This window comes from Tribolium madens, unplaced genomic scaffold (assembly GCF_015345945.1).
Source record: "Tribolium madens isolate multiple individuals breed KSU strain unplaced genomic scaffold, Tmad_KSU_1.1 Scaffold_7;HRSCAF=85;Tcas5.2_LG10, whole genome shotgun sequence".
NCBI classification, from domain to species: Eukaryota; Metazoa; Arthropoda; class Insecta; order Coleoptera; family Tenebrionidae; genus Tribolium; species Tribolium madens.
Genome location: NW_025401050.1, coordinates 9,204,524 through 9,216,646, shown reverse-complemented (window position 1 = coordinate 9,216,646; position 12,123 = coordinate 9,204,524). Strand labels below are relative to the sequence as shown.

The 12,123-nt window shown below is 30.8% G+C and overlaps 3 protein-coding genes across 4 annotated transcripts in view; all 3 read right to left on the bottom strand.

The window, feature by feature from the left end:
• The window catches only part of LOC123010232 (tubulin alpha chain-like), a 6,516-nt gene extending 5,623 nt beyond the window's left edge, over positions 1-893 (bottom strand). Inside the window, exons 1-2 of the mRNA XM_044406941.1 lie at positions 760-893; positions 493-712 (exon numbers count right to left, since the gene is read on the bottom strand). Coding sequence (XP_044262876.1) covers positions 493-712; positions 760-762 — 223 coding nt within the window. The 5' untranslated portion in view covers positions 763-893. The remainder of the gene's footprint in view (positions 1-492; positions 713-759) is intronic.
• A 168-nt stretch (positions 894-1,061) lies between these two features.
• LOC123010233 (E3 ubiquitin-protein ligase Iruka) lies at positions 1,062-8,054 on the bottom strand. Of its 2 annotated transcripts, none has more exons than XM_044406942.1 (6): positions 7,816-8,054; positions 7,656-7,766; positions 7,480-7,610; positions 7,177-7,388; positions 1,549-1,830; positions 1,062-1,497 (listed from the first exon to the last, which is right to left on the bottom strand). In XM_044406942.1, the coding sequence occupies exons 1-6, from the start codon at positions 7,897-7,899 to the stop codon at positions 1,391-1,393; spliced, it is 927 nt and encodes a 308-aa protein (XP_044262877.1). In that variant the 5' UTR covers positions 7,900-8,054; the 3' UTR covers positions 1,062-1,390. The 2 variants fall into 2 exon arrangements, with proteins under 2 accessions (XP_044262877.1, XP_044262878.1); XM_044406943.1 differs by having other exon boundaries at positions 7,516-7,610.
• Positions 8,055-9,646: 1,592 nt separating this feature from the next.
• Positions 9,647-12,123, bottom strand: part of LOC123010288 (V-type proton ATPase 16 kDa proteolipid subunit) — a 7,204-nt gene continuing 4,727 nt past the window's right edge. The window contains exon 3 of the mRNA XM_044407030.1: positions 9,647-11,131. Within this exon, the coding sequence (XP_044262965.1) occupies positions 10,927-11,131 (205 nt within the window). The 3' untranslated portion in view covers positions 9,647-10,926. The remainder of the gene's footprint in view (positions 11,132-12,123) is intronic.

Sequence of the window (12,123 nt, the reverse complement as noted above, 5' to 3'; positions counted from 1 at the left end):
GGGCTTTCGGTTAAAAATGAAGAAAACTTGTTTTAGGATTTTTGAAAATTCCACCCTCTAGGCGGTTAAACAGGGATGACAATTTGTATTAAAATGTCATTTAGGCTTTCGATTAAAAATTAAGTAATACGTGTTTCAGGATTTTTGGAGGGTTAATTATAAAAAAAACATATACAAGATCATCAGTATCATTAAATAGACCTACTTATACAAATCTATTATTAATAATATTTTGACTTGCTCTTTAGATAAAAATTCTTTTTGCTCCGAAGTACTTAATTTTGTACATCCTGCTTTTTCAACATACATTGAAAAAATAAAAAACGGTGAAATACGTGTCACTTATTTTTCCACGTTCTATAACATATCTCAAATTTACAAAAATCAGGAACAATGAGCTTTAAAAGTGATCGTTTTGGAATGGAATTACTCTGGTTGTAACCTAGTGAAAAATTCTGTTCCCGGCAAGCATTTTACAACTAAGACATTTACCGACAACGGTGGGTTCCAAATCAACCATAAGACTCCTTGGCACCATGTTGCCATTTTCCACTTCGTAGAAAAACGTCCCGTAGCAGTTGTCCGAGACGATGTCCTTCTGGTCTTTGAGACAGCCATCGGGCTGAATTCCGTGTTCCAGACAGTATAATTCCCACGTTGTGTTGCCGATTTGCACCCCAGCTTGGCCGATATGGACCGAAATACACTCCCTCTACACACGACTCGATTAGTGGAACCAAAGACAACCCAATCACTTACCATCTTGGCGAAATTTCGAATTTAACACACAAACACCACAAATTTTAAGGAATGCGAAAACTCATTAGAATTTTGGGCAAATTTTGTTTACTTCATGTCAAGCGCTCAGCTATGGAAACTATTTTGGACGACTTGATATCGAGAGATCAAGATAATTTGTAATTGAATCATCCTCGGATCCGAAAACGTATGTCTGTGAAACGTTAAATAAAATGACAAGGTATGTATAATGGCGTGATCAAAAAGATGATTTTTACAAATTATCTTGATCCCTCGATATAACTGTCAAAAAACAACATTCATTCTCAAAGGATATTTTATTATCACAACAGTGTAATCATAAATACATAATGACAACATAACTTGCGGGGCAAAACCTTAAGTGCTTAGATTTACACAATACAAGACGCTCGACAAGTCTGTTAAAATCCAGTTACTGCATCAAAATAACAACACTTTATCCAGTCTTACGACTTTATTTTTCATTATATTAACAATTCAGAATGAGTAAAATGATTGTTTCATCAACTCAAATAAACTTTTTACTCACTCCGTATAAAGCATGATGAATAAACCGTCAGTAAACGAATTTATAGCAAGCGTTATATTTCTAATTGAAAACTTCTATTGATTACATCAAATCTGATCTAGAATGAGTAGGTCTGGAATTTTCTAAATTACTTGATGTATTATGGGCAGGTTGGAGAATATTCCTAATGGCATTTAAAGTATCTTGACCTGAAAAATAATAAAATACGAGTTAAAAACTCTTATCAAAATATCACAAACCTCCGCTTGTTGACGATCCGCCAGAATCTTGATTACTATCGTTGTTGGATTGTTCATCTGTTATTAGGTTCTGTCGGCATATGGGACAAGTACCATGCAATTCCAACCATGGTCGTATACATGGCTCATGGTAGATGTGCGTGCAAGGTAACTGTCGAACATTTTCGCCCAATGCAAAGTCTTCCCAACAAACAGAACACTGCAATTTCGCGTCCACTTGATCGGATTTTACGTTGATGATGGGGAGGGCGTCTATTACTTCTTTCGAAACCGGTGGAGGACCTACGCAAAAGGCGCTTATCAGGTTTTTTTTTACACAAAAAAATCCGAAAACTGAGCGATTCACATTCATATTATAATAGATATATAATTAGAGTAGGCGTCGATTAAATTCTACAGTTGGCAACACATTGGCTGGAAATTTTCCACACAAACAGAAAATGACCATTCACCGTTTTCGTCTTGTACATACAGCAATAAAAATTTTCTACTCTAAAGTGAACATTATTTTACTCAAAATGAAAAAAGTTTGCGCTGACATTTGATGTCAAAAATCAGGATTGCCATCTGAAGGACTTTAATCACCGCCTACTCTATTTTTTTTTTTTTTTTTTTGATAGTACGGTACTATTGATGAGTTTTTTTATTGTTACATTGTAATAATACCCTCATCAATGCCAAAATTATTAGTACAAAAAATAATATCAGAAATTAAAAAATTGAGGATCAAAATTGACAAAATTTAGCACATGATATTTCATCGACATTTCAGTAATAAAAATCCGAAAAAGTCTGCTAAAAGAATGATGTGTAGTTAATTTACTCCTACAGTAAGTTCCAGTTAAAACAATTTTTAATAAAAAGAATTTCTTTTTATACAGAGTGCCCCAGAGAAAAATGCGGTATAAAGTAAGATACCAGGAACATGGAAAAAATGTTTAAAAAAAAATTTATCTATAAGTTATGAGGATTTAAAGTTTGCACTTTGACTCTATTTATTTCTATTAAAAATATAATTTTCCAAGTTTTTTTGCTATAGGCTATTAAAAGAGGAAACAAGGAAGCTGTATCCTAAATTGTAACTCTGTTCAATGTTATTTGTGGCTTTTATTGGCAAAATTTTTGTACCTTTATTAAATAATTGTAAAAAAACATAAACAAGATCATCATTATCATTAAATAAACATTAAAAAAAATGTCAAATGACAAAAAATAAATGGCAAAATTTTTTACAGATAGAATTTTTTAAACAATTTTTTCATGTTCCTGGTATCTTATCTTACTTGAAATTTTTCTCTGGGGCGCGAGTTTTGGCGCACTCTGTATAGCATCTCCAACGATTGAACCGGCCGGAACAATAATTATAGCAATTTTAAATTTGTAAATTTTGATTTTCCATCCCACGATTTAAAATATAAAATGACTGTTTGAGTTGGAAATACTGAATTCTATTATTAAATGGTACAACATTGACAGTTTCACTTGGTGTTTTAAATTTTATCCTGAGTATACTGAGAAAGAAAAACATTTATTTTTTATAACTACCATTTTTTTTATAGAAAACTATAAAATTAGTCTACATAAAACAAAAGCGATTAGATCATGAGAATTACTTTAATTTTCCCATCTCCTTTTTATTGTTTCATAAAATAAAATCATAATTTTCATTAAATTGCAGAAAAAGTTATAGGTGATTTTTTTAAATGGTAGAATATTTTGTCTTAAATTTGAAATTCGTTACCAAATTTTTTTAAATTTATATTTCATTGATATTATGTACTTGCAAAATAAATTTATTTATACTTTGTTATTAATTTTATACATTTTTTATCACAGTTTTCAAAATTAATCCAAAAAAGTGAACTACATACTCAAAAATTTCAAAATCGTATAATTCAAATTCGACTTTATTGCACAATTCTTTAAATACACCTTTGTGAAATGACTATCAGAACAAAAAGAGAAAATGTTTTTTCTGTGAATAAAGCACACATGAATTTCCATTTGGTTGGTATACCATAAAAAGTGGTGATTTCCCAAAATTTATTAATTATTTCGGTTTTGGGTCCTTGTGAATTGAAGATTTATCATAACTCCAACTTAAAAAAAAACATAAAATAGAGTAAAATCCCCAGTAAATAATGCTATACCGGGTGTTCCTACTAAACCCCACATTCAAAGTATTGAGAGTTTCATTTAGTCTTCCTGTTATATTAAATTACTTTCAGGTTTTCTGTTTTTTCGATTTTTTGACTACTTTTATCCATTTTTGATACTTTTTCATAATTTTCTGCTTTCTCCAATATTTCCGTCCTACATTCTTCTAATTTTAAGTCCAATATTCGTTTTTCCATATTCTTTCTTATGTCGTGCTTTCTTTTTACTCGTTTTTAACATCCTTGTTTCCAATTTTTCTTTTTTGCTTTCTTATTTTTTGTAAATTCTATCTTAAATGTTTTTAACGTCGCTTTGTCTTTTTTTAAACTTTCTTTCAAATCAGTTTTGTCATCAAATTGTTCTGCCTTCGCAAATATAATAATAAACAAAATGAATACTATATTGTATTAATTTTGCAAAAAAAAACCATTAAATTATCAGAAAATTTGATGAAAAAAGTAAATCTTGTTTTTATTTTTTTAATAGATTTGCTTTTCTTTGTTTTAATGTTTCTGTTTTTTATTATTCTTGATTTAGGTAAATTGTCTGCTTTACAAAGCGTTTTTCTATTATTTTTGGTTGAAGCACATTGACGCAAAATGTCACCAACTGTCAGAAGTGTCAGATTGATTGAAATCCAACGCACTCTTGGTTAAGGTTTTTTATTAAACTTAAAATTTATGCACTTTTAGGCCTGTTTTTCTCTATAAAACTCTACTACTTTGAAGAATTATGAATGAATTATTGTTTTTTACTTTTACTCAATCTCTACCTTTCCCCGTTTTCTACTTTTAGCGCGTCAAAATTTTCCAACAATCTCTAGGAATAAACAATTGCTATCGCGTGACAAAGATGGTTAAATTAACGTTTTATATGGGTATGAGAGCGTTCAAGCTATCACGTTTTAGTAATAGGTGATAGAAAAGTACTTAAAATAGTGTCAAATCAGTATACATTTTTATTACAATTAAGTTGTTTGAACTTATCATTCTGGTCAACGTAAAACAAAATAGAAAAATGAAATTTGTCTTCCAAAAACCGTCAATAAAGTGGCTAAATTGAAAATAGAATTTTTGGTAATTTTATTTTTGAAATCATATTTGGGCATATGAACGAGAAACGTTAGATCTTTCTTTTGGTGTATTCATAATTGCAAAAATAATTAACAAACCCAAAAATTTAATATTAATCCCACAACTCAACTTTTTCAAATGAAAGACTTCAATTTTTTCTTTACTAGATGGAGGAGAATTTAATTCTGCTTCATTCTCTTCAAATTATAGTAAATATCAATGCTCAAGAAACAATTATTTTTCCAACTTGTTTGCCACCGAAATTAACTCCAAGAGAAAAATAGAATTCAATTAATGTTTATATTTTCACAATACATTTTTGTATTTTTTTGTTTTTTCTGTTTACTATTTTCTTGTTTCGTTTAGTCTTCCTGTTTAGTTATATTACTTTCAGGTTTTCTATTTTTTCGATTTTTTTGACTACTTTAATCCATTTTTGATACTTTTTCATAATTTTTTTCTTTCTCCAATATTTCTGTCCTTCGTTCTTCTAATTTTAAGTGCAATATTCGTTTTTCCATATTTTTTATTTTTTTCTTATGTTGTCCTTTCTTTTTACTCGTTTTTAACATCCTTGTTTCCAATTTTTCTTTTTTTCTTTCTTATTTTTTGTAAATTCTATCTTAAATGTTTTTAACGTCGCTTTGTCTTTTTTAAAACTTTCTTTCAAATCAGTTTTGTCATCAAATTGTTCTGCCTTCGCAAATATAATAATAAACAAAATGAATACTATATTGTATTAATTTTGCAAAAAAAAACCATTAAATTATCAGAAAATTTGATGAAAAAAGTAAATCTTGTTTTTATTTTTTTAATAGATTTGCTTTTCTTTGTTTTAATGTTTCCGTTTTTTATTATTCTTATTTTAGGTAAATTATCTGCTTTACAAAGCGTTTTTCTATTATTTTTGGTTGAAGTACATTGACGCAAAATCTCACTAACTGTCAGATTAATTGAAATCCAACGAACTCTTGGTTAAGGTTTTTTATTAAACTTAAAATTTATGCACTTTTACGCCTGTTTTTCTCTCTACTTTGAAGAATTATGAATGAATTATTGTTTTTTACTTTTACTCAATCTCTACCTTTCGCCGTTTTCTACTTTTAGCTCGTCAAAATTTTCCAACAAGCTCTAGGAATAAACAATTGCTATCGCGTGACAAGGATGGTTAAATCAACGTTTTATACGGGTATGAGAGCGTTCAAGCTATCACGTTTTAGTAATAGATAAAATAGCAAAGTACTTAAAATAATGGCAAATCAGTATAAAGTCTGTCTTTTTTTTAAATGGAAATGCCAAACAGTCTTAACGTTGGCATCACTAGTACATTCATTCATGGTAATTTTAATAAAGGAAGTTGGCAGTTCCGGTTTTTTTAATTAATTTGAAAACAATGTCATTAAACGTCAACACAAAAAATCGTCTAAGAAAATTTAGAGACGAAACACCAAAAAAGGAACAAATTCGGTACTGCTAACAGTTTTTCGAAATTTGGAAACGAATAGTTCGCAAGCAGGAAGTTAGAAAAAGGGCCCGTTAAAATGTAGACGCAYTTTGTAATGCAGGRTTGSTAAACATTRTTAATTTTTAGCAAAAAATTGACAAYAATACAAAATAAAKWTGAATGAGAAAGAACCTCGGAAAGAACGCAATTAAATTAATGTCTTGTGCATCGTTTTTGAGGAACGAGTTGAAAAAGTAACAATTTTGAAACTAAAGCTGAAGAAGGATTTATAAAATGCATCAACTTTGAGCTCATTTCAATAAATTACACAAAATTTATTGCCAATCATCATAATACCCACTTGGTATCTTTTGCTAAATAACTTTTTTCTGTATATATCCTTTTTCTTCAAAGTTTTTGTAATTTTTGTCAAAATTATTAGCACTGAATTCTGTATTTTGACCTTAGGTAATGATGTCTGTCCTCAGGTATTCAATTATAGCGCTTTCAAAGAGCAAAGAGGCACACAAGATTCATAAAATTCAAAATTTTGACAACATCTCAATTTGAACACATAACCATAATTTTTTAACAAAATTTATAGGTATAAAAACAAAGAGCAAACAAAATATGTGGCTATGGAGACAAGCTGCTACCAATTTTTTCACCAAAATTTTGAGTTGGTAATTTCCATTAAAAAAAAAACAAACTTTACATCTTTATTTATCATTCTGGTCAACGTAAAACAAACTAGAAAATAGAAATTTGTCTTCCAAAAACCGTCAATAAAGTGGCTAAATTGAAAATAGAATTTTTGGTAATGTTATTTTTGAAATCATGAGTCAATATAAGGAAGTGATGCTATTTTCGAGCCAAAGTTGTTGCCAAAAATAGTCAATGGCCAATAACCTAAATAATTTGCAACAAAAACCGTGATAATAGATAAGTACGCACCTGTGCTATCCATTTGATTCAACAATTGCGTAACAATCGCATCGAGGCCTTCGCGGCCCCACGCATAGTCTCCCGGATTTCCAAGAAACAGTTGCATATTTCCAGCGGCGCCCCAATTCAACCCCACTCCTAAATTCACAATAAAGTCCTGTATTAGGTTTTCAAATGGAACATTTTGCCTTAAATTTGATGAAGCTAGTCTCGTCAGCGTCCTGAAACAATCACACAACGTAGTTTTTGGGTCAGACTCGCGTAGAGTGTAAGGTTTTGAGTGCATGCTAGAGGTGGTTAAAATCATCCAACCTGGGTCGAACTATCCTGGCGCGATTAACTGCATACCTTCTTCCTGTCCTATGGCCATCTGTGGACCTACTCCGGCCACTCCGGAAGTCTTCCATGTTGACCGGAGTGAACAAAAGCTCGTTGAAGTCCATCTGAAATGAGAAATGAGGCGAGGTTTCGCGACTTTGTGTACATACATCGCTGCTGTCGTCATCGTCGTCGATGTCTATCGTGGGGTTGTGGCTGCTCTCGGGGAGCTCCTGCAGCTCCTCGATAAACCCATCGGAGCAATGGGGGCACGTGAAGTTCTGGAAACAGAATGGAAAAAATGACACCTAACCCGATTGATTTACTCACAGTCGAGGCGTTTTCGAACTGGACGTTGCACATGTGACAGTAGAATTTCTGAGGGGGGCGTTCTTCCACCGCTGCTTCTGCCATTTTAGATAATTTGGGTTTTTGGGTGCTGCTTTCAACAATGACTTTTTACAAATTTGTAATTATCTGCCCCTTTTTGACCACCATATTAACTACAAAAATTTAGCAACCAATGTGTTGCCAACTGCACAGATTCATGTTACTAGGGTTCAAGATGTAACGATTTTGATAACAAGATAATGATAAAGATTAATTACAAGGTCACGGGTTTTAACACGATTCTTGAGCTTGGGATGCTCAAAAGCTTAAATTTAGGTTTTTTTCTTAATTAATTATCAACGATTGGTCAAGACTGTGCGTATTACTGGTTGCCTGACTTGCAATAAATTGTATTATATTATATACAAAACAAAAATAATTTAAACATTTAGTTTAGTAATTAGTGTGCAAATAAAGTCCATTAATGTTTTACAATAATTTTTTTTTTATTTTTAGCAAACACAATAAACGGCTGTACAAAGGATATGCCACCAATAATACAATAATGTCTATTGCTTATAATTTTTGAAAAGATAACAGTCAGTTTTTTGGTATTATTAATAAATAATTAAGCTCAAAATCATCTTATTTTTACTTAAATGTTAGAATTTCAAACTAATTTCGAGCTTTGTGATATTGAATCGTAAATACAATCTCAGCTTAGATTTTTTCGGTCAATATTTACTACAGGCTGTTTCACCTAACTTTACGAAGCTTGCGCCTAATGTACGCACCCAAATATACAAAAAATACACATTTAATTATTTAATTTTTGGAAACCCATGAACGTAGTCAAACTAATCACTGTTTCATTAATAGTCATAAACTATCTATTTTAATCACTAACTAACTAAAAACGTTGTAATTTTTGAAAGGGTGAACAAACTAGAGAGGATTATCCAATTTTCCAAAATTTGTAATCGAGTTCGAATCGGAATATGTATTATTGGTTGCATCTTATAGGCGCAGACCTCGTAAAATTACGTGAAACACCCTGTATAACAATTAAACCAAGAACTATTTTAGTAAGAAAAAATACAAATTCTGTTTACTCCTTTGCTGTGTCAAGTGTAATTTCACTCCTCTCCTATCATAAAACATTTTTTTTTAGTTTTTTAGTATTAATAAAAAGTTTTTAAGTAATATGTCTTTTCCTGTTTTGCCTTCTAATTTAAAACTTTTGTAAGAAAATGTAAGTGTTTTTATTGAACTAAATTTTTCATTTTTTTCTACTCAATTTGGATTTTAGAAAAATAACAAAGTTGTAATAAAAATAAATTAAATAAGAGCCACTAAAAATTGAAGTCAATTGTGTAGATTTTTTTGTACATTTTTTAAATATAAAAGTCACCTAGTCTTAGTTGAAACTTGAAATTAATCAAAAACTATTTTTTATTCACTGAAATTTAATTTAATGAAATAAATTTGGTTACTAATTTGGCAATAAAAATCAGTACTCGTGCGATCATATAATCGTTACTTTATTTTTTCCAAAAACAAATTTTTACAATGTCTATTGTGAACTTAAAAACAGACTGGTTGTTCTATTGCTCTCGAAAGTACACATTTATCTGATAAATGAAACAAGTGACTGACAATCGATAGCCGAGTGACGCGCATAGGCAATTATTTCATTGGTTGACTGGTTGAACTGTCAAAAAACGTGCTTTAGATTTATCTTTGGATGAGAATTTGAGGTCGAAAATGTTTCCATTATTTACAAGATACGGTCCGATAAGAAGCTATGGACGGGTATAAAAAAATAAACAGATTTAAACATTAACAAAATATCTTGTATTCTCATAAACACAAAGAAAAAATCAGTTTAGCATAACGGGACTACATTGATATATTTGTCTTTCGTTTTTGAAAAATCTACAAGCTTAGGCCAAATCGACTGGTTTGCGATTAAATAGTTTGATTTATAAATCGAAGCAGTATATTTCGTTAAAACTGTACATAAACAAGACTAAAAGCGGACAATAAAATAAAACAAATTTCACAAAACAGAAATTGTAATGGAATGTACAAATTATTTATTTTCAACATAATTTTGCTGTTCCCTTCATACAACAGAGCCGTTTCTATGTTATGTTCGTTCTAAGTGACGAGTGGAATCGCCGCCAAGTGCTTGGGTACTAAAAATCATCACGGGAAAAAATACTATTAACATTCTTAGATTAAAGACGCAGGGGCGGGGCTGCAATTCGCTTGTTTCTTGAACAATGATGATCACGGTCGCGCCCCTAGCGTCGAAAAGCTAAACTACAAGAAGGCTAACACGTATATACTATGGACACCAAACCATCGATCGATACATAGATAATGTTGCCATTATTTACAACAACTTTGTTGAATTTATAGGTTTTGTTTTAATAATAACATGACAACGCTGCACCTGAACATATGGAAAGACAAACGATTAAAATAACGAAACAATGAGCAATCGTGAACTGTACTCTGCTAAGGAACAATCAATTTAACAAAGTTGATGATATGTCGAATTGAGAAACAAAAAAAAATGGAGACGATGCTAGGCTTGTCGACAAGGAGAGAAATCAAACATTACGTATTACATCATGAAATTAAAAATAATTGTGCTACTTTTGTAACTTTATTTTTTAACTTGAAATACTTAGAGTTCGTAGACCCTTAAATCGCATATTATGAAATGATAACCTAACAAACTACTAATAACTATACAATAATTAATTTATCAAGACGTAACCCTTCATGAAAATGACAGTCAGTGTTGGCACCACTGAAAAAGCCCCAGTTCAAAATTATTTACAATGACAAAACCCGCATTTCTCAAATACGCGTTCCATCACAATAAACTATTTACACCAATATCGCTCGTCCGTCATATTCATTAAAGTTTACCACACGGTTTTATACATCATTTTATACAATAAACATTAAAAACAGAAGATTGTGATAACTTTCGAAAAGTTGGGTTTTGTTTTAAAGATAGGGAGGGAAATTGGATTTTCAAGGGGTTGAAGGACTGGTTTTAGAGGATGATTACTTTGTTTTACACTTAAAAAAAACTTATTTTGTGTAGAGGTAGATGGCTACGATAAGGCCGTAAAGACCCAAGACTTCAGCAAAAATAAGAATGAGGATCATTCCGACGAATAGACGGGGCTGCTGCGCCGTACCTCTCACACCGGCATCACCGACGATGCCGATAGCGAAACCGGCCGCCAAACCAGAGAAACCTACCGAAAGTCCGGCACCCAAATGCACGAAACCTCTGCAAAAAAAAAAAAATAAATTAATCAGTACCAACACGGGATACGAATTTATTATATACAGGGTGCGCCAGAACTCGCGCCCCAGAGAAGTATTATACAGTTGGAGATTTTGGTCGTCACTTTTCTGACATTTTAATGTAATTCAAGCTTTAACGTTAAAATGAATGACAGCTATTATATCTTTCTATCAAAAATATGTACAGCTAGTCAACTACGATTGACAGTAGATAAAAATAAGGTTAACAGTCCTAAAGCACACTTTACGGCCGAAGTATTTTGTCTAAAACTGTATTAAGAACATGAAAAAAAATCTATAAAAACTTTGACTCTTATTTATTTCTGTTGGAAAAATAATTTTCCAAGGCTATTAGAAGAGGAAACAAGAAAGCTGTATCCTAAATTGTAACTCTATTTAATGTTGTCTGTTTTATGAAAAAACATATATGATCATCATAGTAATACTAAATAAACAAAAAAAAAATGTCAAATGTCAACATTTTTTGAGAGATAGAATTTTTTAAACATTTTTGTTCTACTTTGAATTTTTTTACTTGGAATTTTTCTTTGGGGCGCGAGTTCTGACACACCCTGTATGTTAAAAACTGAATAATAAATAAGTCTAAATCAGACAGTGTGGTCACTTTGTTAAATTTGTAACCACAGTCGCCAAAAAAAAAAAAAAAACTGAACATTTAAATGAGGTTTTAAATGAGAAAAATGAGAATTCACAACATTGTTGCGATATGCATGCAATTTTGTTCTTTTTTCCTAATAAAAAACAGTTTTTAAAACCATTTTGTAATACAAAAACCATATGTTAATTTGCCTTTTTAGTTGACAAAATATTCTTTTTTTTTCATTTCAATAAAAACTAAAAAATGAAATAAATCAACATCTTGATCAAAACAATTTCTAACCCCAGTTTGACAGCCAAAAAGAGTGATTACTACATTATTTTTGCAAAAAAATTAATCTTTTTTTTGACACTATA